Source organism: Triticum urartu, chromosome 6, assembly GCF_003073215.2.
Source record: "Triticum urartu cultivar G1812 chromosome 6, Tu2.1, whole genome shotgun sequence".
Classification (NCBI taxonomy): Eukaryota; Viridiplantae; Streptophyta; class Magnoliopsida; order Poales; family Poaceae; genus Triticum; species Triticum urartu.
In genome coordinates this window covers 12398148-12425235 of record NC_053027.1, presented here as the reverse complement: position 1 = coordinate 12425235, position 27088 = coordinate 12398148, and the positions used below count along the sequence as shown (strand labels likewise).

The 27088-nt window shown below is 48.2% G+C and overlaps 3 protein-coding genes across 3 annotated transcripts; 2 read left to right on the top strand and 1 right to left on the bottom strand.

Moving 5' to 3' along the window:
* Positions 1-3831: 3831 nt before the first annotated feature.
* On the top strand, positions 3832-13326 carry LOC125514879 (lysine-specific demethylase JMJ25-like). Its single transcript, XM_048680248.1, has 16 exons — positions 3832-4217; positions 4604-4657; positions 4755-4808; positions 4913-5044; positions 5445-5575; positions 5760-5859; positions 6524-6656; positions 7293-7356; positions 7436-8342; positions 8864-9193; positions 9711-10541; positions 10623-10695; positions 10781-10866; positions 11134-11253; positions 11391-11461; positions 11946-13326. The coding sequence occupies exons 1-16, from the start codon at positions 3984-3986 to the stop codon at positions 12877-12879; spliced, it is 4254 nt and encodes a 1417-aa protein (XP_048536205.1). The 5' UTR covers positions 3832-3983; the 3' UTR covers positions 12880-13326.
* Positions 13327-15042: 1716 nt separating this feature from the next.
* On the top strand, positions 15043-15824 carry LOC125515165. Its single transcript, XM_048680605.1, has one exon. The coding sequence runs from the start codon at positions 15144-15146 to the stop codon at positions 15699-15701; it is 558 nt and encodes a 185-aa protein (XP_048536562.1). The 5' UTR covers positions 15043-15143; the 3' UTR covers positions 15702-15824.
* On the bottom strand, positions 15782-20380 carry LOC125515164 (P-loop NTPase domain-containing protein LPA1-like). Its single transcript, XM_048680604.1, has 7 exons — positions 19938-20380; positions 18954-19213; positions 18691-18772; positions 18071-18505; positions 17153-17893; positions 16787-16906; positions 15782-16396 (listed from the first exon to the last, which is right to left on the bottom strand). The coding sequence occupies exons 1-7, from the start codon at positions 20070-20072 to the stop codon at positions 16064-16066; spliced, it is 2106 nt and encodes a 701-aa protein (XP_048536561.1). The 5' UTR covers positions 20073-20380; the 3' UTR covers positions 15782-16063.
* Between the last annotated feature and the right edge of the window lie 6708 nt (positions 20381-27088).

Genomic DNA, 27088 nt, shown 5'->3' with positions numbered 1-27088 from the left:
TCAAGTCTGTGGCTCAAGCAATTCCCACATATTCCATGGCCTATTTCAAGCTTCCGAGAGGCTTGTGCCACCACATCAACGACATCTTGCGGAAGTTTTGGTGGGGATCTAAAAATGGTGAGAGGAAAACTGCCTGGGTCTCCTGGGAAGTCATGACACAGCCGAAATTCATGGGGGGCATGGGATTCCGTGACATTGAGCTTTTTAACCTAGCCCTGCTTGCAAGGCAAGTGTGGCGTCTCCTCCGGGATCCACATTCCCTGAGCGCTCGAATTCTCAAGGCTGTTTATTACCCCGCCTCGTCAATCCTTGAAGCTGAGCTAGGCAGGAACCCGTCACAAGTTTGGCGCTCCTTGATAGAAGGACGAGACACACTGCAACTGGGGCTCGTGAAACGTATTGGCTCTGGCGAGGACACCAACATTTGGGTGGATAACTGGATACCACGAGATTTTAGGCTCCGACCGGTGTGCCCGAAGACGTCTAACCCTCCACAGATGGTGTCAGAACTCATCAACCCTGTCACATTTTCATGGGATGTCGATGTGCTTGAAACACACTTCTATACAATGGATAAGGAAGCGATCCTCAACATCCCTCTCAGCTCTCGAGTCCGCGATGACTTCTGGGCGTGGCATTATGAGCGCAAGGGCGTTTTCACGGTAAGGTCCGCTTACAAGCTTTTATCCTCTACAAAACAGCAACGCATAGACTGGCTCGAACACAATGAGGGGCACTCGCACCTCGATGCTGATCGCCGGTCTTGGGCCAGACTTTGGGGTGCTGCAGTACCCTCGAAAGTACGGGTCTTCGCCTGGAGGTTGGCCAAGAGTTCGATCCCTACCGGAGATGTCACAAAACACCGAAGTATGGTTGATTCTGCGGAGTGTGCGCTCTGTCACGCGGCGGTCGATACATGGCGCCATTCCCTCTTTGATTGCTGCATGGCCCGATGTGTTTGGGCCCTCTCCGATGAGGATCTGACGGAAACAATAATATCAAACAGGGAGAAGGACGCCAAGCTTTGGATGCTTTGGTTGGTTGATACCCTACCTTCGGCTGATCTAGCACGTGTATTGGTTACAATGTGGGCCATATGGTGGGCGAGGCGCCTAGCCATCCATGGCAACCAGTACCAAAGCCCACTGAGTACCCATACTTTCATCGACAAGTTTCTAGCAGAGCTCGAGATGTTGCCAGACACGAAAGTACACCCCAAGGACTTACACGTAACTTCCAGGGACCTGCATGTGAACTCCAGGGACCTGCATGTGACTAGAGATGGCCATGGGGGTCCACCTCCGTATGCGTGGCTCCCGCCGGAGCATCATGATGTCAAGATGAATGTTGATGGTGGCTTTTCGAAGATTGGAGATCGTGCAGCAACAGCAGTGATATGCAGAGATAAGCGAGGCAACTTCCTAGGTGCCTCGGCCATCATCCACGAAGGCCGCCTTGATCCAACGATCATCGAAGCACAGGCCTGTTGCGAGGCCCTCTCCCTCGCCTCTGATTTGCAGGTCTTCTCTCTGTGTATGGCCTCGGACTGCTTGGAAGTAGTGATGAATATTCAAGAGGAAGTTCCCTGCCAATATTTCCCCATCCTACAAGACATCAAGTACCAGAGGAGTCAATTCCACGATGTAAAGTTTCTTCATGAGAGTAGGAAGCACAACGGTGAAGCACATGCCTTAGCAAAGGCAGCTGCCTCCCTTAGCCCTGGGCGCCATGTGTGGCTTGGCATTTTGCCCGATATTATCTATATCCCCATGTGTTTGAACTGTTAATAAAGGATGTAGTTTCTCAAAAAAAATGCTCGACGACTTCTTAACGGCAGATGCTAGGCGTAAGCCGGATGATAACTGCGAGTTATCAGCCGCCTTGGTAATCATCCGATCATGCACATAGTAGCCGTCCGCTTGGTCTCGCACTACTCGTCAACATCTTCCCTCTCACGCAACAGAGGCACCACCCATGCAGCGCCCACTATTGCGCTCCAAGCACACCTACCAGCTCGACGACAACAGTTAGGACACCACCGGAGCTGTGATGCAACGACTATCAGAGGTACGGTGCAGCTGGCGTCGACACCACCGGAGTTGCGATGCAACGGCCATCGGAGTCGTGATGCAGCGGGCATCGATGCCGCCGGAGCTGCCATGCAGTGGGCGTCGACGCGGCCGGAGTTGCGATGCAGCGGCCATCGAAGTTGTGATGCAGCGGACGTCGACTCTGCCGGAGCTGTGAGGCAGCGGTCATCGATGCCGTCGGGCTGCAATGCAGCGACCGACGGAGCCAACGCCGTCAGAGCTGTGATGTGGCCGCCAGAGCTGCGATGCAGCGTGTGCCAGAGCTGCGATGCAACGGACGTCGACGCCGTCAGAGTTGCGATGCAGGATCGTCGATGTTGGGTTTGCGGCAGCTTGATTCCGTATGCTCGTCGGCACCTCACGGCTGTTGGAACCTGGAACACAAGGGCGTCAGTAGTGGTTGTCGTCTGCCCCATGGAGCAGCTCGTGCGTGGTAGCAGCCGCCGAGGCACTGCCTAGCAGTCCTCGTGGCCAGAGCCGCTCGCCGGCGGAGCCTCCTCCTGCAGCATCAGAGCGGCGGAGTGGTGAGATCTCGCTGCTGGGCTCAGCCGGGCGTCGCCTCCGGCCTCTCCGTGCACCCAGTGACACAGCTGCGTCTTGCTTTCTGGTGTGGTGAGATGGGGATGAGACCATAGGAAGAGAGGAAGAGGAAGGATCGAGAGAACACGAGATAAGATTTCTACGGTGACGAACAAAAGGCACGTGAAGCGTGCGAGTGGTGAGGCCCACGTGGGACACGGGTCATAAGAAGGAGGCGGCTTACGAGCTCGTATTATCAGCCGGTGGATCAGAAGAGTTTTCCCTTCTCAATTGTCTACTACAACAGAGTTTGCTCGGCTTCGATGAGGAAAGGGTAGTCCTGGTCATGGGCAGCCCGGCCCGACGCCGCTCCCGGGACGGGCTCAGTCCCCAGATTTTGAGCCTGAAGGCCGGGCCGGGCCCGGCCCGGCCCCATCGTTTTCCCGAAGGACGGGCCGGGTCGGCCCGAAGCCCGACGGGCTTTTACGTGTTGGGGCCAGGCTCGGGCCCAGAAAACAGGCCCGACGGCCGGGCCGAGCCGGGCTCGGGCCTGAGTTTTTTGCGTCGGGCTTAGCTAGGCCCGGCCTGAGGTATGGCCAGGTATAGGGAGGGGCGAAGACGGCGACACGCCTTCGGCTCGCTCCAGTGCTTATAGTCGTCGCTATTTGGCCTATGGATCTGAATGTATTTTTATTTCTGGTGTTCTTTGTACTACTTTGAGAGTTGGTGAATTGATTGAAAGTTTGCTCGAAAAAAAAAGTGCATTAGCGCACTTTTTTTTCCCCACAAGTTAGTGTGTTCGTGCAGCTGACTCGAGGCCTGTTCAAACCCCGTGCTATCCATGGGCCGGCCGGCCCGTTCGCCGGCTGCGCGGTCTCGCCGCGAAGAACCGGCGGCAAGCGTAGCGGCGCCCACCAGTTTCGAAGTTTCGAAAGGCGCACGCACGCTCGGTCCCCAGCCCGCGAAACCCGAAACCCCCCGAAAAACCAACGGCGGCCGGGCAGCGGATTACTATTTGGGATCTCATTATTTTTTCCCATTTAGTACTCTCGTTCCCCTCCGCGAGTCCCTGCCGGCGGGCCCCCACTTTCCCCGCGCCGGGTCGGATCCCCGGGCCCAGGGGCCGGGAGCCCGTGGACCGTGGACGACGCTGACGCGCGGGCCCCGCCCCGCGGCGCCGCGGAGGCGATAAAGACTCGTGTCGCTCGCTCGCCCGCCCGCCCGTCCGTCGGTCTCCTACTAGTCCTCGGGCTCGGGCTCGGGTTCGACTTGGCTGCTCCGGCTCAGACCCAGACACCGACCCAAGGAGCCGAACGAACCCATCCCCCTCTCCGCCGACGCCTCCAATTCCGGCGGAGCAGCAGCAGCAGCAGCATGCCGCCCAAGCGCGGGCGGGGCCGCGGGAGGGGCCGGGGCCGCGGGAGGCCGCGCAGGGAGGTCCCCGTCGCGGACGAGGCGAGCGGCGGGTGGGCCGACGACGACCTAGGTCTCCCGGCCACCCCCTCCGACTCGACCGCCGAGGAGCCCAGGCGCGGGCGCGGCAGGGGCGCCCGGGGGAGCCGCGGGCGAGGGCGCGGGCGCGGGCGACGGCCCGCCGTCGAAGCCGAGGTAACCTAGCGCCGTACCCCGCTACCTAGGTCTCCCCTCCCCTCCGAGCTCGACGAGAGCAGCCGGCCGCCGCGGGGAGCGTCTCGGGGACCCGTCTCGGCGCGGCTACCGGGAGCAGCGGCCGTCTCGTTGGGTTGTGCTTCGTTTCGTCCCTGCCTCTTTTTTGCCTGCTTCCGGGAGGAGCGCTGGCTGGGGGATTTTAGCCCAGGCCGCCACCCGCATCTAACCTAGGGTTTGGTGGTCGGTGTCGCCCAGCCTGTAAGCCTAGTATATCCATGAACTAGGGTTTTAAGCGCGCCGCCACTCACAATATTCAAACACATACCAGCGGATTTCAGCAGCTCCCCCTAAATAAACGCTTAATGGTTGCTTGGTCGTGGTGGCAGGAAGACGACGACGCGAAGGAGGTTGATGAGGAGTTGCCACCGCCTTCTACTGCGGTGAGTATATTTCCCCGCCAACTTTTCCATGTGGGGGAGCTTCGGCGGAGCTTACTGAAATCCTCAATGGCTGGTTGTTGTTGGTCCTGGGTTGCAGGAGAATGGTGTGGACAAGGGCAACGAAGAGATGCCACCGCAGGATTCTGCCGAGGTCATTGTTTTTCCTTATAGCTTGCAAGTTTGATGGATTGGATTATTTTAGAAGGCAGTAATCCTTACATTGTTTCATCCTCATTACTGGTTTCTCTATTACAGGAGAAAGACACAGAAGGGGGAACGCAGAACTTGAGACCAGCAAAAAAACGCAAGAGGGATCCTGTTGCTGACCCCTCTTCACTTGGGCCTAGGCCTGCGCGACTTAGGAAGACGCTGAATCCTCCACCTAAGGTTGCAAGCTCCTTCTACCTTTCTTGTTAATACTACTGCTGTCCCTTCAGTTTTCAGGTCTAATGAGTGGTGGATGAATGATTATGACTGTGTGTGATGTGCTCACGTAGTTTGTGCATTATTTGTAAGAACATTTTTAGTTGCTGGTATGTTTTTCATATATTAGACAGACAGCCACATTCTAATTTTCATTTGCTTTTGTATATATGTAAACAAGAAGCATAACCGGCAATATACATACATTCTCTAAGCAACGCTTCAGCTACCAAAGAAATAGACGTGAAATACTTTACATAAGAAGTGCCTACATTTTCCAAATACCTGCTCACATTTTAGCCTTTACCTTTCCCAGTATGTACATAGCACATGACATGTTTTTGTTTGTGGCTGGCATTTGCAGGATACAAAAAAGAGAGATGGAACTTCAAACATGTGTCATCAATGCCAGAGGAATGACAATGGAAGAGTCGTGCGATGTCTGGGCTGCAAAGAATATATGAGGAGATACTGCATGCTGTGCATAAATCGCTGGTTTGTGCCCTCTAAAAGCATTCATGCTTGCCACCTGGTTCTGTTGTGTTTGCCTGCCTGTTTTCTTAGAGTTATAGCACTTGTGTTTTTTCATCTCTTATATTTTGCAAGTACTTTGTGCAGCCACCATGATGTGTTCGCTCACAAAATGACCTGGCTTTTGTTTGTGGCGTGATCTGAACAGGTATCCACATTTAACAGAAGATGACTTTGTGAATAGTTGTCCATTTTGTCGCAATAATTGCAACTGCAAGACTTGTCTGCGGAAAAACATAATAAGCAAGGTATGCCTTCAGCCTTGTGTTTCATGCTTCATTTCAAATTTGTTTTCTGTCTGCACTCTGCAGTATGTTTGATACTCCCATGCCTCTATAGACTTGCATAATCCCTGAAACAACGTGAAGGGGCAAATGACACGCATTCCTGTTGCTTTAAATTTGTGTTTTTTTACTTTAGTGTGGTGTACAGTAAAAAAAGTTGCCAATGCTGTTATAGCATAATGGTAAGCTCTCCAGGTGAGGGAGCTGCGGGCCAGGGCTCGAACCCTTGTGGCACAAAAAAAGGGCACCTAGCTGGCTCCCCTGCTAGTGGCTGTGCCTGTGGTAATGCTACGACCCGGGGGGGGGGGGGGGGGGGGTCGCCTGTGGTAATGCTGTGGCCCATATGGGGAGGGCAGTGATCGCCGGCCCAGGTGATGGTGTGGCCCTATGGGGTGATGCCAGGGTTCAGGGCCTTTCTCGGTTCGTTGGCTGAGAGTTTCTTCTTGGTGAAATACCGTGGTGTGGTCTAACCCCACCGTTAGAGTACTCTGTAGTAAAAAAGCTTCCTTTTTGAGAGTAATGAAGTTGGTGGGCGTTCTGTCTAGTCATTAAAATTTGAAATAATTAGTCACCATGAGTAAGAACACAAACCTAAATTGCTTGTTTGTTCCTCTTATTTGTTCCACAGGTTGACAAATGGAAAGTATCTGATGAAGATAAAATTAAATTCTCTCAACGAACTATACACTTTTTGCTCCCATGGTTGAAAAACTTCCACCATGAGCAGATGCAAGAGAGAAGTGTTGAGGCAGCAATTAAAGGTATTACTGTTGGCTTGTTAAAATGTCAGTTTGTTAATTTCTAGCTTAAGAGCATGATTCTACCGTGACCCTTTGTTTCAAGTGTTGACTCTCCAATACACCCATTGACCACTTAGTTTTTGCATCGATCTGGAATTGATACTATAAAAATATACCAGTATCGTATATGTGAGGCAAAATCAAAATATTTGTGTTAATTAGTTATCCAAATTTAAGAATTTTGACTGCATGCATTCCAGGATGGACTTGTTATCTATTTAGGCCTCCTTTGGTTTAGAGGAATCTTGTAGGAATTTCATAGGATAGGATTTCTATAGGAAAAATACCTTTAGAGCCCTTTGGTTTGTAGGAATGAAATCATATTCCTATGGAGGAATTCTTCCTATCCTCCACATTTCATAGGAAAATAAACATTAGCCTAGACTCAATGGAAAAAAAATCCTATGATATGAATCAAAGGGCATCTCCTTTCCTATTCCTACTCATAGGATTTGAGATACATGTCATCTCATTTCCTATGACTTTCCTATTCCTATGATTTTCCTACCCTATGAACCAAAGGAGGCCTTAGGAATAATGAAAAAGTCAGTCAATGTTCCAGTGGCTCTGCTGTTTCTAATGTTGCTTTCTTAACAGGCATTGATGCATGTGAAGTGAAGGTTCCACAAGCTAATTGTGCAAAAAATGAGCGGATATTCTGGTTAGTCTTGCTTCATTTTTTAAGTGTGCAAATTAGTTGTTGCTTTTGGGTGTCTAATTCATAGTTCTCTTTGGGACAGTAACAACTGCAGAACATCTATAGTTGACTTCCACAGAAGCTGCAATAAGTGTTCCTATGATCTCTGCCTAATTTGCTGCCGGGAGCTTCGTCTTGGGCGTTGTCCTGGTGCTGCTGCTGCAAGTATCACGGTCCTTACACAACCTGAGGTAGAAGGCAAGGAAAATTTGCAACAGACAAGTAGTCATGATAATGCCGTGAGTCAAAAGATTCCTGATGGACAGAATGGCCTGTTGAGGGACGGTGCAGTTCCTGTTGAGGATAGTGCTGCTGCTGCAAGTAGCATGGTCCTTGCACAACCTGAGGTAGAAGGCAAGCAAGATTTGCAACAGACAAGTAGTCATGATAACGCTGTGAGTCGAAAGCTTTCTGATGTACAGAATGACGTGTTGATGGACAATGCAGTTCCTGTTGAGGATAGTGCTGCTTTGAGTCAATGGAGGGTAAATAGTAATGGAAGCATACCTTGCCCGCCAGATACATTTGGTGGTTGTGGAGATTCTGTTCTTGAACTTAAGTCATTGTTGGAGGAGAATGCTGTTTCTGACTTGTTGGAGAAGGCCAATGCAGAGAGCAACAATGAAAGAGTGCTGGAGGTGGGAGGGTCAAAATGTTCCTGCGTCACTGACTCTGGTGATGCGACATCACAGAAATTGGCTAGTAGAGAGAACTCGAGCGACAACTACATATATTGCCCAAATGCTAGAGATGTTCAAAATGGAGCTTTGGATCATTTCCAGGAGCACTGGTTGAAGGGTGAGCCTGTTATTGTTCGTAACGTGCTTGAATTAACTTCTGGGTTGAGCTGGGAACCAATGGTTATGTGGCGGGCTGTACGAGAAAAGAAAGAAAAGGATGAACGTGAGCGGCTATGTGTTACAGCTCTTGAGTGCCTGTCGTGGATGGAGGTAACTGGCATTCATAATGATTATTCTTTTTTAGAATAGCATCAGTAGAATTATCTGTGACAACTGATATCAAGAGTACTGGATGCATAGATCTTTGAAATTCGTTAGATTACTGATGCAGAGTATTGCTTTTATTAACTGCTTGATTCTGTTTCTATCAGATTGATATTAATGAGCATGGAAAATTTCTTGGAATGTAGTTGGTTCTTGTGTGTATGTCTGAATTCATGATCAGTTTGTGCGCTTAGTAAAACATAAGAATTCAAGTTTACAGAATTTCTATGAATATAACTTCTGTTTCTGCCTGCACCACCATCTATAGTATTCTCATATATTGATGTGTTTCTGGTGGTGGGCAAGTCCCAAGTGTTCCTTGTATGTTCAATATGGTTAAGCATGGGGGTACTATGGTTGCCTCTACTGAACTTGATTTCATATATTGCACTTGGCATCTAGACCATTTTTATTTTGACATTTAGTATTCTTAACACTACCATTACTTTTGATGAATTCAAATACAGGTTGAAGTAAACACTCACTTCTTTTTTGATGGGTATTCTCGTGGGGCTGTTGGTCCAGAGGGTTTGCCCTTGTTACTCAAGCTTAAGGATTGGCCACAACACAGCTCATTTGAGGAGCGATTGCCACGGCATGGTGCCGAGTTTGTGTCTGCTTTGCCATTTCGTGAATATACAGATCATAAATCTGGTCCTCTTAATCTGGCAGTGAATCTTCCAGATGACGTCATAAAGCCAGACCTTGGTCCAAAGACTTACATTGCATATGGCGTTGCTCAGGAATTAGGAATTGGTGATTCGGTCACCAAGATCCATTGCGACATGTCTGATGCGGTAATAAATTACTATTTCTTATGCTTCCTTCCATTCATATATGTACACATTATGGTTTACCATCTAGTTCATTTGAATCTGAAATTGTTATGCTTATATTTTATCCTTGTGGTATTTACAAAAAGTGGCGGGAAGTAGTTTAGGGTAGAAGTTAGACTAAAGCTTCGGCAGGTGGGTTTGCAATCTGGCGCGCCACCACTACATGCTAGGAGATTTGAGTATCTATACATCCAGTTGAGTTGAACACTACATGAAGATAAATATCATGTATAGATGGTGTAGGTGTAACTGCCTGGTAGATTCTGAGTTTGCTCTTGTTGCTTTCAGTCAAGTCTCCATGCTATGGTTTTGCCTTAATGCTAGCCATATTAGTTAACATTGTTGGACTCTTGGTTGTTTATTACTTCACCCAGCTGCCACAGTGACCTTTCCCCTGGTTTGGTGTCTCCGTTTGGCAACGTTCTGATTTCCTTGTTTAGTTTTATGAATGATATCCTGTTTCATATTGTATAAACAGGTCAATATCCTAACACATACTGATGAAGTAAAGCTCAAGGCAGAAAGGATTACAGCGATTGAGAAAAAGAAAGAGAGTTTGGCCAGAGAAGAAGACAACAGAAATCTTCAAGCTTCACAAATAGACCCTGATTGTGACATGTCAATAGCTCTCAGTGAAGGAACTGAACATGGCTCAGTCATTGAGCAGGCATTATCTGATTCTCTTTTAGATGAGCGGCATGGGGCTCATCAAGATGTGGTAGCAGATGAAGCTGAGGGAAACTTGACTGTGAATGGGCGAGTGGCCATTGAAGGTGAAGGGGTTCACAAAGATGTGGTAACTGATGAAGCTGAGGGAAGCTTGATTGTGAATGGGCGATCGTCCATGGAATGTGATGTGGATCATCCAGATCTTCCCATTTCCAAGGAGATAGCAGAAGACACAGTTAATGAGAGGGAGGATGAGGGTAATGCTTTCAGCAGTGAAAATAAAAGTGAATCTCCAGATAATACAGGTGCTATTTTTGAACCTACTGGTCATCAGACACGACCCAGACGAAGTGGCGCTCGTTATTCTAATTTATCAGAGAGAGAAATGAAAGCAAGCAAAGAGAGAAAAAAGAAAGCAAGCACAGAGAGAAAAAAGAAAGCAGGCACAGAAGATGAGATGCGTGGATTTCCCATATATCTTGAGCCAAAAGACGATGGTCTCCCATTTGCAGAGGGAAATCAACCAGAGGGTGGTGCATTGTGGGATATATTCAGACGGGAAGACGTCAGCAAACTGCATGAGTATCTAACAAAGCATTCAGTGGAGTTTAGGCATTACAACTATGAACCAGTGAAGCAGGTGATTAGCTCTATTAACTGTTTGACCATGGAATACCGTATGGCATCTTATTCTCATGTCGTGTAACTGTTTATCTTGCAGGTTATTCATCCTATACATGACCAGTGCTTTTACCTAACAGATGAGCACAAGAGGAAGCTTAAGGAAGAATATGGTCAGTAAAGAATAATGATGTCTTTTGGAAGATTAATGTTACCTCAGTTATTTACTTCCTGGTTCTTTGCCCATTGCATATGCAGGAGTCGAGCCTTGGACATTTGAACAGAAGCTTGGTGATGCAGTCTTTATTCCTGCAGGATGTCCCCACCAAGTCAGAAATTTGAAGGTATGATATGCCATGCATGGAAAAAGTTGCTGATTTCCTCTGGCAGAAGTGCCATACTTCTGAATAGAAATGACTGCCTTTTAAGTTTGACCATGTATATAGAAAAATATAATAACATCCAGAACATCAAATATATATAGTATGAAAATGTACGCAGGTTTGTCAAGTCAAATATATTTAAGCACAGAAAATATAGTAACATGACCATGTATATAGAAAAATATAGCATCTCTCTTTTTGTTGACTGCTTCTTTTGTTCTTGGACAGTCATGTATAAAGGTTGCACTTGACTTTGTTTCTCCGGAAAATGTACAAGAGTGTATCAGGCTGACAGAAGAGTTCCGTCTGCTTCCAAAAGGGCATAGGGTGAATGAAGATAAGCTAGAGGTCTGCCGTTCTTCCATACTCTCCTGTTTTATGTCTACACATTTTTCTTTTTATTTGATCATGCAATATATTAACATTCTTGTTCATACATCGTATGTTGTCTAATTCTGAAATCCTGTGACAATCTGAACTGCCAGGTTAAGAAGATAGCTTTTCATGCAATCAAAAGAGCCATTCATGATTTCAACAAAAAACCTGACGACAAAAGGTTAGTGGCAGCAACTCCCAGCATGGTCTGAACTTGCTTTTGCTATGACATAAAATGTACCAACTCTGGAGATGAGTAAATAATGCTACATTAGCATTCCTGTGTATGTCCGCCTACTGCTGTGCTATACACACTTTTGTAGGGCCCCTTTATCTGTAATCTGATTATTATGTAAATAATGGTGCATTGGCGATCTTATGTGCTGCTGAGGGTCCTTTTGAAAATGAATTAAGTGAACTCCATTCACATGTTCATTATTCCCCAAACAAAACTGTGGCACATGGATTGATGCTGTTGCCATGCAAATTTTGTGCAGATAAACTGAGTTGATTTACAAAATTTAAAATTCCCATATTGTGATCTGAGAACCCTTCATACACTGATGGTTAAGTAGGTTAAGATAAACCTGGACGTGGTTAAGTGCTTTGTCAGTAGGATATGATTTACTCTGTAAATAATGAGAAATATTGTTTTCTTTCACCAGCTCTGATGATGAAGGTCAAGATAAAACTGGACGTGGTTTGAGAAAAAGAAAATCTGTTCTGAAAAAAGGAAAACCTGGTCGTCCGAAAAGAGGAAAACCTGGTCCAAGTGAACCTGCAGAGCCAGAGGAGCACGAAGAACAATCAGCTCAGGAAATGTCCCCAGCTGAAGATGAAGGTGCAGAAATGGAGTCAGACCAGGGACAATCGGCTCTGGACATGTCTAAAGCGAAACCTGGTGCAAGTGTCCGGCGTGGTTTGAGAAAAAGAAAACCTGGTCGTCCGAAAAAAGGGAAACCTGGTCGTCCAAAAAAAGGAAAACCTAGTCCAAGTGAACCTGCAGAACCAGAGGAGCAAGAAGAGGAATCAGCTCAGGAAATGTTTCCAGTTGAAGACGAAGGTGCGGAAATGGAGGCGGACCAAGGACAATCAGCTCTGGGCATGTCTGAAGCGAAAGATGGACCTGCAGAAATGGAGGAGCAACAGGAACAGTCAGCTCTGGGCATGTCTGAACCTAAAGATGAACCCGCAGAAATGGAGGAGCACCAGGAACAGTCAGCTCAGGACATGTGTGGACCTAAAGATGAGCCTGCAGAGATGGAGGAGCGCCAAGAACAATCAGCTCTGGACATGACCGAAGCTGAAGACAAACGTGTAGAAATGGAGGTTCACCAAGAACAGTCAGCTCTAGATATGTCTGAAGATGAAGACGGAGCTGCAGAAATGAAGGGGCACCAGGGCAAGTCAGCTGAGGACATGCCTGAATTGAAAGATGGAGCTGCAGAAATGGAGGTCACGCCTGAACCTGCCAAAGAGGAGCCTGCAGAAATGGAAGAGGGCCACAAGCGACCAGCTGATGGCATCCCTGAAGCTAAAGAAGATCCTGCAGAGGCGCATGCGCAGCAGGCTCAGGCTACCATGCCTAGAATGGCATGAGGGGCAGCGCCAGCCTCTCTTGCTTGACTTTGCGCCCGTCACCCCCGAGATCTCCGCGGCGTCGTATTTTGACTTAGACCATGTTCCACCCGTATGACTATGACCATAGCCGTTGCAGCATTTTGAGGGAGCGCATCGACAAGAGATTGTCGAGCTCCCTGACCCACGAACTTGCCGCCCAGCAGATGCCCAAGCTTTTCCCCTTACTGTTGTTCCCCTGTAGTGAAGTGAGGGGTGGGGAGGGAACCGAAGGCGCTCCGCGAGAACCTTAGTTGCGGAGCGCCACTATAGTGGTTGTCTTATCTGTGGGCTGTGGAAGACTGAATGAACAGCCCTGATTGTTTTGGTGGTAGTATTACCTTGTAAGCTGGGACTTGCATATGAAGCACGCACCATGTCAACCTCTAGTCACCGTATTAATTACTGTTGGGTTAGTATTTGTCTCGAGTCCATGTGCGTCTTCCATTCATCTGTGCCTGCCGTTGTGCTTAATTCCCTGCCGTGCATCAGCGCTGCTCTTGACGTTATTCTCTAGTGACGGTGCTGGTTAGTAGTAGTGGTTTAATACCTGTGCTGGTTGTGGTGCTATGAGCGAGGGATGCATGGTCGGGGCTGCTGCCCATGTCGCGTCGTGCGCGCTGACCGTACCACTGTGAGGGTGCCGCGCGTACCTCGCCATGGTCATGACTGCGTTCCTCACTGCCCAGCTCGTCGATGGCGCTGGTAGCGGCCATGCTGCCTTGGTGCGGGCTGGCGTATCTGACTTCTGCAGAGGCAACTCCGACCACATTTGGTTCGTCCCTATCTGTTTGGTTTTCATCTGCCCGCGAGCCTAAATTTGGGCTGGGTTTGCTTCGAAACGGACCGGGCGTAGATGCGCATGATGCCCGCCCATGCCCTTCCCTTGGATTTTCACTCTTCACTCTGAAAGGCAACACCTTTGAACTTCTCATGTGTTGTCACCCCCACTTGCATGCCGCTGCTACGAGTACTAAAATAGCAGGCAAATTCCTCATCGCCGCAAAGACTCGAACCACCAATACTAGTCCTTAGATCCTAGCTTCCATGACATTCTCTGCCTCTGACTTCACCATAGAATGAAAAAGACATGTCCTATGATGGCAACAAATAGCAGAGCTTTGTGCCGCTCCCTCCAGAAACCAAATGGTCGAAAAAGGGGTGCACACGACCGAATCCCATCCGATCCAGCAATCTCCAGGCATGAGGCGCCCAAGGAAGTTCACCTACGGAGCCTTTCGAAACTTGACACTCCAGCTAGATCAAGGAGGACAAGCATCAAACAAATCTTTGTCTTGGCATGAGAGGAACGCTAGGACCGCTGCCTTTATTAGGCAAAACAACCCCCCACCCACGTCGTCGCCTGCCGGCTCCCAACAGCAGGACGGAGATCTGAGCAGACACCGCCGTCCCCACCTGCACCACGCGGAGATGAGGGGCTTAGCCGTTTCGAGTCCCCCGAGCCAGGCGTCGTGCCGCCCTCGCGGCCACAGTAGTCACCATGGTCACCGCCCCGCCTTCCGTCTCCACCGCATGCACCTCGACGTCTAGGGCCGCCGATTTGCAGCAGCTGGAGAACCCGCGCGTGGGGATGAAAGGCCTACGCCGCCACCCGCTGCGCGAGGAGATGAAGGCCAGCCGCCGCCGTCAGCCACGCAGGCTTAGCCCAGTGACGGTGGGGGGCGGAGGTGAAGGGGGTGGGGGCGGCGGCGGCTGAGATCTGGATCGCTTGAGCCGCCTCTGGAGCGACGCTAGCGAGGAGCTCAAAAAGAATAATAATCTTTGAGTATGCGTGCGTGTGCAAATTTTCATTGATATATATATTTATATGCGATGTATAAAGAACACAAATACATGAAACAAAATGGACTTGTATCTATCTTGTTGTTTTCGTGCCGGATTTTTTAGCGTATAATCTATTCCCTCCGTTTCAAAATAAGTGTCTCCAGTTTGTACTAAGTTTAGTATAAAGTTGTACTAAACGTGACACTTATTTGGGGACGCAGGGAGTATAAGGTTACTTCACGAAATTCTACAAGTAGCTAGAGAACATCCATATGTGCTCATATGTGAAATTTCTTTTCGTTTTGAAACTTTTAAGCAACACTTTTGATTATTCTTTTTTAAATACCGGTCTCCGTAGAGCCCGGGTGGCAAGACGCCGCGCTCCGTTGGTGTTGGCCGCTCTGCTTGTCCACCCAGCTGAGGGGATAATGAAGCAGAGAGAGCAGAGGTAGATAGACTCGATGGCCATGGGCATGGCGGCAGCAGCAGCGGCCTCCCCCTCTTGCTCATCCCCTCCATGGCACGCCTCCTCCTCCACCACCACACGCAGCTGCCGCTCCCTCCTCCACACAGCCACCGCCACACGGCCCGCCGCTTCTCCGAACGCGCGCCGCCTTGGCCGCCGCCCGCGCGCGCTGCCGGAGACGGCGCTGGTGGCGGCCGGCGTGGCGGCGGCGGGGGTCGCGGCCGCCGCCGTGCTCCTGCGGGGCGAGCGGAAGGCGGAGCAGTCGGCGCAGAGGGAGCAAGGCGAGAAGAAGGAGGCGGTGGAGGAGTGCTCCGCCTGCGGCGGCAGCGGCCTCTGCCCGCGGTGCAAGGGGGAGGGGTTCGTGTTCAAGGAGGTCGGCGAGGAGGCGGCCGGCCGGGCGCGGCGGGCCGCCAAGAACATGGCCACCCGCTACACCGCCGGCCTCCCCACCAAGTGGACCTACTGCAACCGCTGCTCCTCCACCCGCTCCTGCACCGCCTGCGACGGCTCCGGCGCCGTCCCCGCCCGCGCTAAGACGACCACCACCAATTAGCCTTAGCCAAAGCTGCCTCATTTTTCAGTACGTAATATAGTTGCTGCAGCCAGTCGATCTAGCAAGTATCCAACTCTTTCTTCTGCCATGAATCAATCAATCAAGGGGAGTTCTTCATGTTCATTTTGCTACTACTCATGTATGTATATATGATTATATGTCCATCCATGATCCATCCTGTCAGGGAGGGAAGGATACTCTGCTCCCCTCCCCTGATCTGCTTCAGAAACTAATACAACAACATAGGATGGGATGCTACATGCTACCATGACCATCTTACAACAAGAAAAACAACAACACAGCTAGTAGTAGATAGCTAGAACCACACTGCTGATTTGCAACCTGACATGGCGGCGCCGGTGCTAAAACAGCCCTTCTGGGCCGAGTGCGCATCGTCGCCTCACCTTGGCGTCGCAGCCACGGTTCCCGCCGTTCATTGTCAGAGGGTGGGTGCATGGCATCTCTGCACCGCCGCCATTTCCCATCTCCAGCAGCTGGTTCAGGTTGTTGTCAGCCTTCTTCATGACATTGTGATCATCATCTTCACCGCCTCCTGCGCCCGGGGCCAGGGGCTGCTTCATCAGGGTGGTCTGCTGCTCATCGTCCGACCAGTAGCCATTTTCTCTCATGGCCAGGTCTAGGTACTCCTCGTCCGACTTGGTCGACTCCTCGTCCACCGACCCTGCTTCCTCCATCTGCTTTGTGTTTTTTCATCAAGGACAATAGAATGGACAATCAGTTATAAGTACCCTGAACTTTCCTATTCGACTTAATGGCGTTTCTCTAGGTAGAATGCAGCACTGCAACAGTTGTTATGAGGATAAAACTGCAGCACAGCATAATCATTTTTTCATCTACAGCAAAGAATGAGGCTGACTCCAAATTTGTCTACCACTAGCACAAACAACTACAAACTTCACCTCAGTGTAGTTTTCTTATTATCGTAGCAGCAACAGCTTCCGTAAGATTTTCCCAGAAGCAAGTTCATGTTATTTCTTCATGCCAGACATTATTGTCATGACATTACTGTGCAGAGAAAAGGAGGAGGAAAGATGAAGAATAATACATGTTTTTTTTCACACTACCTTCTGAATTTCCTTTTCTTCGTCAGTTAGATCATCGTCATCAGTCTCTGCATCACCAACATCGACTTCCTCTGCTTCTTCTTCGCTGTCGAACACTGAATACTCATCCACAAGCTGTATCTGTATGAGATGAAACAGTGTCAGACCAAGTACAGAATTAGCATTTTACTTCAACTAATACTAAGCTACATATAAATGCTGTATATAAGAAATCTGAAGCTTTCATAATCTATCTAAGCACATAACTGTCGTGACTTGTGAGCCGTGACAAACATTAAATTCTTATCATAGCGTAACCCATTTTCCATGCACATAACCAATTGTGAAATATACGTAATAACATGAAGGATTAGTTAAGATGCAAACCTCTTTGGAATTATCATCTGACATCTTTGGTGTGCTGCAACACGAGGATAAATACCTACTCCCTGTATCTGTGCCATCAGCCTTGGAGTCATCAGCACTCCCTGCATGACTGGTGCATCCGGTGTCACTTGGCCACGCACTAATCCCAAAAGAGCCAAACTGAAGATTGACAGGCTCCGCTTTCCCAATTTGCAGCGGGCCATACATAGGACTTCCAACAGACTTCTCACTGCCCGTGCCATCATTTACGTTTCCACTGCTGTCGCCAGCATCGACAGGCCACGCCTTAGCAACGGAACCATCAGTGTTAAGCAGCGCCATCAGATTCCTAGAAGACCCCTTCCTCTGAATCAGCTGAAACATTCCTTTGGAGCTCAACGAGTTTGCGGCGCACTGGTTCCTGTACTCTTCATCCACTATAGCTGCAGTGTTTGTATGTGGGTCATAAAACTGCTCCCCCGCCTCCCTCCGGCGAAGGCAGCTAAAAACCGTGGCGTGTATGGCAGCCACGCTCCGGTCTACGTTGGTGTTGTTGATCTTCGGCACTCGGTGCTTGTCGGCCCGGTTGCAGAGGTACTCCTGGATAGCTCTGATGTTCTGGATGTATTTGACGTACCTGTTCTTTGCTGGATCAAGCGTCATGTACTTTGCACGGACTGCAAACCGTTCCAAGTGCTTCTCCTCGTTCGTAATGTATACCATAAATGGTATCACAGAGGGATGTTTCTTCATCAGCCCCATCTATCATATATTAGACAATTATTAAAAGAAATCATAATGATTTCACTGCATACTTACTCTAGAAGAAAGACGAGAATGCAATTACTTAGGAAACATAAATAATACAGGTAAACAACATGATTCTTTTTTTTCTTGTGTGTGTGAGGAGAATAGCATATGGTTCTTGACCATACATACCACAAAATTCAGGCTTAAATGAACCCCTTCTACAATTAAAGATTCTTTCCGCTCCTCCCAGGTCGTAATTAATCTGTCAAGGCTGCCAATGATCATCTCACTCTGTGCCTTGTATCCTTCTATCGCCATCTGCTTTTTGCTGGGAACTTCAGTTCTACTAGGAGGCGAGTCCGAGGAGGATGTGCCATTATGGCACTTCTCATCTGATGAAGTGCCAGCATCTTTGTCTGCATCAGCATTTGAATGGGAAATAACGGTGAGTTTCTTGGCCTTGCTTTTTGCCTTAGCTTGGGCAACCGCAACGGGGTCTAGATAATCTCCAGCGTGGTAGGTTGACGCGTAGAGCAGAGGGTTTTCTCTCTCTTCTATGAAACTCCTCATCATGTGCCGTATAGAATCGGTAGAAACCACGGTTGTGATACCCAACCTGTTACCCTGGGAGAAAACAAAAAAAGGCAGGAGTAAGGAATTGCTGAATTATCACCCAATTCACCTGTAGCAAGCAACGCGGTTTTCCATGGATATATACTGTATAGTAACTTAGTAAGTGTGAGCACAAGGGGTTCATCAACTTTTATCCGCCAACGAAGGGTTTCCCTAACAAGAAGATAAACACTTACCAGCAAGGATGATAGAGTGGACTTGCCGCATCCACTTGTGCCACACAGCAGTACTGTCACTGATTCTTTCCTCTCCTTTATCCTGATGTAGAACACATGGAACACACAAAAGGAACGGTCACTGATGGAACGAATTCCTATCAGAAGAACATTTCACAGAAGCCATTCAACTTGTTGAAGTATGGTGTCAGAGTTCAGTTGCATATCTATGAAATGATCTTGGGAAATAGATAAGGTTTGGCGGAATGGTGTGACGCAGTTACCTGCAGGCAAGGAGCAGGTCGGCTCTCTGATTGGGCCCGACATACTTGTACAAGGTGAGGGCGTCGCACACGACATCCAGGAACTCCTCCCTGGAAACAACAGCAGTGGTCTGGGTCTTGTACAGCTCAAACGGTATGTTGGTCATGTTTTCTGCATCCAGGAGCTCGGCGACTTTCATGCCATCCTCCTGTGTGGATCCATTCAGTTTCGACGAGTCTACGAAGTCGCTCCTGGTCACATCGAACACTCTCTTGCTGATCTGGTGACATGAACAAACAAGTGGCAGGTGAGACGTCGTTGTCGTTTTTTCAGTTTAGCTATTCTAGGAAAGCTAGTTAAGGCGTCAGGATATTGCATCTAGAATGGTAAACAGTGACCGTATGATGTGTAAGTAAACAGATAGTGTGCCAAAATTGGAACCTTTAGACAAGGCAGGTAACATTATATTCCTGAACAAAACCATGATGACATGGACAGAGATACTATGATTGCGATGGAGACCAATCTATCTCTATCTATCATTAATCATTTTGTAGTACTACCTGGTACCACCACTAAATTGGGGGACTGAACTCAGGAGAACATACTACAGAAGTGACTGTAGCCTGTAGGATGTATAGGAAGAAATCACAGAGTGTAAGAGTGTGAATTTATTTTAGATAAGGCAGATAATATCATACCAGGGAACACAAATCAACCAACTTGATTCAGACATAAGAATTGATGTTGTATGCAGGGCATGCTGGACATTCCTTAACTGAATTATGGTGACAGCGACAGAGACGGCAGGATGCCGAGTCTAATCTAAAAGATTCAGACTGAACCCAGGGGAAAAAAATGTAAACTGGATAATGAAACACCATCCATCTACTGTCTAGAAGAAAACCTGGTATCTGGCACCATTACTAGTTGGGGGATTGAACTCAGACAGCCGGGCTACAGAAGTGAGGTGAGGTGAGGTGAGGGGGGAAGGGAAGACGGACCTTGAAGGCGTGGCGTGGCTTGCAGCCCATGAGCTGGAGCGCGCTCTGCAGGACGGGGCGCGTGTAGCGGAAGCTGCTCCCCCGGTGGTCGGCGACGGCAATGTACAACGGCGGCTGCTTGGCGGCGGCGGCCATGTCCACTGCCCGGACTTCTTTTCTACGACCAAGCGGCGAGCGGAGGAGAGAAGGGACAGCCCCTCTGAGTGGATCGAGAGAGCGGCGAGTCGAGGAGGAGCTGGTGGGGGAGGGGGGTTTGAGCCCGGGCGGCCATTGTCGCGGCGCGGGGATGCGACGAGCGAGGGGAGGTGGCGGGGGGCGGTGCGGCGGCAGATGTCGCGGCGGACACGCCGCGGCCGCCCGCGCCCCCCACCTGTCCCCCCGCCCCGCCAGGCCGCCACGCCCACACTCGCTACCATACTCGGCGTCCTTCGCCCCCGGCTCGGTCATCGTGTCGTCTAGTTCCTTCACCTCATTTCTTTATTCATTTATATATATAATATACTATAATATCCTAGTAATATTTGGTATACTGTCAAGACTTGCCATAGAAAGGGCTAGTCAGTGTTTTCGCAAGCTAACGTACTTGCAATGCTAAAACTTTGCCAAAAATTGGTACAGTAACTTTGGATAATTTCAATGCTAAAAGTACGTCAGTGGCGGGTGCTAAAAAAACACCCGCCACTGACATATATTTTATATGACGGGCACTATGTTTCACCCACCACTATTAAGTATTTAATGTGGTAGGTGGAGCCAAGTACCTACCGCTGCAAAGCTTTTTTAAACTTTTCGCGCCGAAAATTTGTGATATTTCGCTGTGAAAAATTAGTCTACGACCGCTGCCCCCAAACCAGCGCTCAAAAAATACGCATCCAACACCGCTGCCCCCACGCTCACACGCTCCACCACCAAGCTTTGCCACCCCACGTGCTCTACCCCCGCGTGCCGCCGCCCCGAGCCCCCAACGCCGGCACCCCCGCCTCCTCGATCGGCTCTTCCGCCCGTGCCCTTGACCGCCCCTTCGCCGGCGCTTCGCCCCCCCCCTCCACCGGCGTCTTGGCGCCCTCCATTGGCCCCTACACCGGCGTCTCGCCCTCCTACACCGGCACCTCGGCCCCCCACACCAGTGCCTTGGTGAGCTCCTCCTCGTACATATATAATCGGCCGGTATAACATAATTGATTTCAATTCATTGCTTGTGCTATGTTCGTGCTCACGGTTTGTTGGCCGGTGACGGATATGATACAATTGGTTGAACACGCGCGATGAACTTGCTCGCGGTTTGTTGTTGTCTTTTACATGAAATGCAAATGAGTGCCAACGTTTCAAAGAAATGTTGATTCACTTTCATTTCGTCGAGTTTCTGGCACTCAATATGTCCCACTTAAGCAAAGGTCATGCTGAATTTTTAAGAGGTGGCGATGGCTGGTGATGACTTTGTTTGCGGATTGTTGCCTTATTTTACAGGAAATTGCAAATGAGTGTCAAAGTTTTGATGAAATGTTGATTCACTTCCATTTCGTCGAATTTCTGGCAATCAATATGTCCCATTTATAGCAATGGTCATGCCGATGTTTTTAACGAAATTAATTTTTTGTTTTATCAATTACTTATGCAATTATTTTTTAGTTAAAATAGGACGACATATCATCGGGGTGCAAAAATAAATATGAAGGGAAAGACTGTTGTCACCACCTATGCAAATGATAGACACCGACATGGAAGAAGACATCGAAGAAGTCCTTGGCATACGAACAATGTGCCGACAACCCAACAACACCTGTCTATAGCCCGAGCAAGAGAATGGTACTAGACAGTGTGTACGAGCAACTTAGAATTGAGATGAAGATTCTGCATGACAAAATCATAGATTCGGAGCTAGCCAATCAGAAGCAAAGAACCATCATGAACCCAACATATTACACGGCCAAGGTGCCAAAGGGTATAGTTTCTTTAAAAACTTTGACAGAGGTGAAATATATGTAAATTTCAAAGAGATCTTCTATATATTCAGGTTCTATCATCTCAAAACTTGCCTAATCAGACCACGAGCCCTTTTCCAAACCGGCCAGGCGCCAGAATGTTTCCGAGGTCGGGATAGCCGACCCTTATCTCATGAACGAGGAGAATCTAACAAGTGGGAAGGTAGGCAGTGCATGAAAAAGTACCTTCTGGATTTCATGCAACATAACTAGCTAAAAAACTTCCTCCTCGAGTCCTACCGCCCCACGTACGCTCTCTCTAGTTTACGCTTATGTACCTTTTTCTTCGATATATGTTTTCACGTCTCAAAACTTCTAAAGTTTCTCATATTCGCGGTATGTTTCACCTTTTTTGTGCAGGAACCAGTGGGTTCTCCTAGTGGTAAGACCGCAAAGCTGCAATTGTTATTTGATGGATTTTAGTAAGAGTCCGGGAAAAGATTAGCCGCTCCTCAAGAACTTTCTGGATGAATGTATCTTCCATTGGAGTGTTATAAGAGGGCACATGGTGAAAAGAAGTACAAAGGTAGTCATAGGAGAAAAAAATGCTTCAAATGGCACAATGTATATTGCACGCAACAACCATGTACTAGTCTGACGTGTGACTTCTACGTCTCTCTTCACATGGAAGATTTCATACGGTCGGCGAAAACGTTAGAGCTGCACAAACAAATCATCAAATGGGGTCAAGAACTAAAAAACAAGTTGTCCGAAGTGGGCTTAGTGCTCGAACAAATCCAAGCCACATTCAGAACTATCATAAATAAGGAGGTCCACTCGTCGTCCCGCCTATTCTATAATAACACTGAAGGAGATGATTCGAACAAACAAAAGAGGCTAACCTAGCTAGTTTATTGAAGCGGTCACTGCTATTGCATGCATGACTAAACATATTTTGCATATTATTTTGTTTAACTTGACCAACACACTAAATTTGATGACTATGTATTGTTCGTTGCTAGTTTATTTGTTAATATACTTACCGTTCTTTGTTATAAGTTATCATTAGCTTTATTTCCGAGAATTGAACACTATATGCATCAGCTAACGCTGCCGTGGTAGCAATCTATGCTGTTGTGGCAATGTTCTCATTGCAACCTGCCGCAGTGAGCAGCGGCGGGTGGTAACAAATGCATGCCCACATACATTTGCCGAGTAATGGTGGGTGTGTAAGGATGCCCGCCATTGATAACAATGCCCGCCACTTCTACAGCATCGACGTTAGTTGCAGGCTCTTTGTAACGCCCATCACATATGACATATTAGCAGTGGCGGGATATCAGTGGAGGACGTCTGTTAGAGCATCACTTGTCATTGCTGGGCTTTTGGCGCCTCCCACTGCAGGGTAATCCTGCAGTAGTAGTGGAATGGAATGGTTTCATCCACATATGGGTATGAGAGACTATTTATAGAGAAGATCCAAAATTTGACATCACTACAATAATTAACTAGGCTTGGAAACACTAGTAGTGAACTAGCAGAACAACCAAGACAGTTCAAATAAATTTCAATGGGCAGGGCAATGTTCAGTAACCAGATAAGATACAACGCTTGGAAGTACCAACGAAAGAATAATTGGTGGTTTTGAATGAAAAAAGGTAACACATTTTCTGTATAATGTCTCGAAAGTACAAGGTAAAAGAAATTGCTCGGTAGTACTGTAGTAGACAGAGCAGTTCTCACAATAAAACATATATTGTGACCAACAAACAAAGAAACTGAGACAACTCGGAAGTGCCAATGAGAAATCTTGTGCTAGGAAGTTCCCGATTAAACATAGAGTGCTTCAGAGTGGACTGGCTCGGTACTTGCAGAACAAAATGGATAGTGGTTCCGAACCACTGAAACTAGTTTTGTTATCTGAATATGACTATCCCTAAGTTGCTCGGGTATCGTAAGATAAATTTTTGGAAGTACCCGGGCTTAGAGAAACTCACACAAAGTGATCAGCTAGGGAGTAGACTTTAGAGGACTTTGGCTTAGGGTCTATTCTTGGATTTTAAACCAAAGTACTTTGCTTGTGCTCGTCTTCATAGTATGGTTGTCCTACACGCAATATTAACCTTGGGTTCACTAAAATACTAAAAATATACACGTTAAGAGCTTGAAGAGAACAACACTAGAAAAGTTAGTCCTGGGGTCACCAATGATATTCCACTTGTAGCTAAAGACTGCGTAATAAAATTAGTCCTAGTCCCTAAAATAAACTCATTAAATTCATTAGTCCTCTCAAGTGTTTCTGAAATAAATCACCAAAACCAACGAGGCTATTCTGTAGATGCACTTTCAGATGGTGAGGCCGAGCTCTGCCACTTGGAATAAAATCGTGACATCCACAACAAGAGAGGGAGATGCAAGGAGTAGATGTCCATCACAACCAACACCAACACGGAAGCCATCGAGAGGCGCTGCATCGCCACAAACACCAATGTTGAGGCCGCCGATGCTCTTCGTGTTGTTCTCCATCTCGATTAGGGTGGAAAATTGGCGTTGCCATCAACTAGTCATAGCATCACTGGTTGGGGCAGCGGCATCGTTGTTGACTAGTCATATCACCGACTATTGGCTTTCGCACCCGCGTTCTTGCTTGTAGCGGCCACCGACCGGCTCTTATCTAGTGTGTGTGTCGCATGCATCACCGATCATCTCTACTAGATGCAAACCACATCACGGTACCACTCACAATACAAAGGTAGCCCGCCTCCGGCGAGCACACTGTGTTCAGGGCCGGTCCTGAGATTTTGGAAGCCCGGGGCGAAACTAAAATTTGAGGCCCTTAATAAACACATCATATTAATAGAAACTAATATATATGTATATGTGAAAAATTATTAATAACACTCCAATGCATTGAAAATCAGTATGTCTATCAAATAATTTATACATATTACCTTAAAAAAAATTCTAACATTCCTCGATGCAAAGCTAATTATGATGGGTCGATGTCAATCTCATCCAATAATTTCTTCTCGATGCATAATGTAGCCAAACCATTTAACCTCTCTCGAGTCATTGTTGACCTCAAATAATTCTTCAACAATTCCAGCTTTGTAAAATTTCTTTCAACCGATACGACCGTCAGAGGCACAGTAAATAAGATGCGATAAGCAATGAAGATATTTGGATAACAATCAACTTATCTGACATGCCCAAACATCTCCATAGTAAATAGTACACCATCTGGAAAAGTGGATCTCTTAATATTCAACTCAGAAATAAGATCATATACCTCAACATCAGATGAACTATCAAGAGAATGTGTTTCAACAAATTTTGTGCAACACTCGGTGATTGTACCAATTTATCAGCCGCCTTCTTCCTTTTCCTTTTATTGCTAAACGATGCATACGTCTTGTTTCACGGCGGCATACTAGCACACAATTCTGAAAAAGTAATGTTTGCATCAATTATTGAACGGTACCACATGTCCACATACACATCAAGGAACCGCAAATCGCAAATATAATATACCTGATTTTGATGGTCGAATCCATGATAGCATCAGTCCGTGTTTTGTTTAGAGCGCCTTAGATTCCAAGAACAATTGACCAAGCGTGAAGATGGAGGCCCCTGAATTGAAATCAGCGGTGGACTGAATTAGGAAAGAGATTAGGAGAAGGGAATCAGGAATTTAGCAAGAGCCAGGCAGCAGACTTGCAGTACTGCGTGTCGGCGTCCGGCGTCCGTCGGCGGCGGCCTAGGGCTGGGAGGTTGGGAAATCACGATCGCACTTTTTTTTAGGTCAAGCCGTGAAGGGACAGTAGATCGTTGTCTTTTTTCTACGTGAAGGATGAAAGAAGCAATCGCTAATCAGGGCGTGCCTGTCGCTAATCCTGCCGCTGCTGCTCGTTAGGGCGTGAAGGGCTGAAAGGCCACGCCTTTGACTATTTTTTGTGACATGGGCCTACCTAGTAGCCTGCTATACACAGAACCTACCCTGGGTGGGGGCCCCTAGCATGTGGGGGCCCGGGGCGGCCGCCCCCCTGCCCCCCCTCAGGGCCGGCCCTGACTGTGTTGTAGGGGGTTGAAGCCGAGGTTGCCAGAATCACGATTCTGTTGTACGATTCTACGACTTTACAATCCAAACTAACCCCTCTGATCCTATGATTTTGGTCACTAAAATTGACGTTTCTATAGTTCCGATAATGAAGATTCTACGTTTTGTGGTCCTACCATTGGAGCTCCGATCCGATTCAGAATCAAGATTCTGACAACCTTGATTGAAGCAGCGTGGTAGTCCGGGGTTTTACCAACACGACACCACCCTTGTAGTAGCCTATGGCATAGGGATTAGTGGGCGGTGGTAGTCCATTAGCATCAAGATGGAGGATGTGATTGGCGCGAGCAATATTTGGTAGGTGGGGATGGAATAGACGGGAGGTAGGAGGGATGAGCGAAGGGCGTGAGTCGGGAAAGATGAAGAGATAAAAATACTTGCCACCAGGCGAGTAGTCGACGCGGTCAGTGCGGGCGTTCCGATGGAATCATACCTTTAATGTACTATATTAGGGCGGGGGGGGGGGGGTTGTACAACATTAATTAAGCCAAGCTCGATTGAAATCATACATTAATTAGGATTTCTACGAGGGGAGAAGAGGGTGTGTTTGGTTTAAGGGACAATGTAGGGTGGCTATGGGTATCCCCAACTAGCTGGCTATGGATAGCCGTTTTTTGTTTGGTTGGGTGGGTATGGTTAGAGCATCTATAACTGTTCCTCTCAAACCCGCCTCATATGCCCGGACGGGCTGCCCGTTCACTGTCCAATCATGATTTTTTTGACCCAGACGGACCCTCAAACACCCGGGCTGACCGGCACCCCCATATCCAGCCCAAATATGATGCGGATATGGGGGTGCCCGGGCGCGCCAGGGCACGCCTGCCACGTCGGACCCGACAGCCCGACCCCCCACCAAATTGCACTAAATCCACCTCTGGAGATGCCGGATCTATTTTCTCTCTCCTTTCTTCTTCCTCCTCCGTGCCGTCCGGCTCGTAGCTCCGCCGTCACACGTGCTTCACAGCCGTTCGTGGCCTTTGCGCCAGCAGCTCCGGCAGAGCAGTCCTCTCTCCCGTCCTCGCCGCGGGGGACTTCGTCTCCGGCCCGGACGCCATCACGGTACGTCCGGCAACTCTCTGGCTCCGCCTTGCGCTTGATGTGTTTGACACATT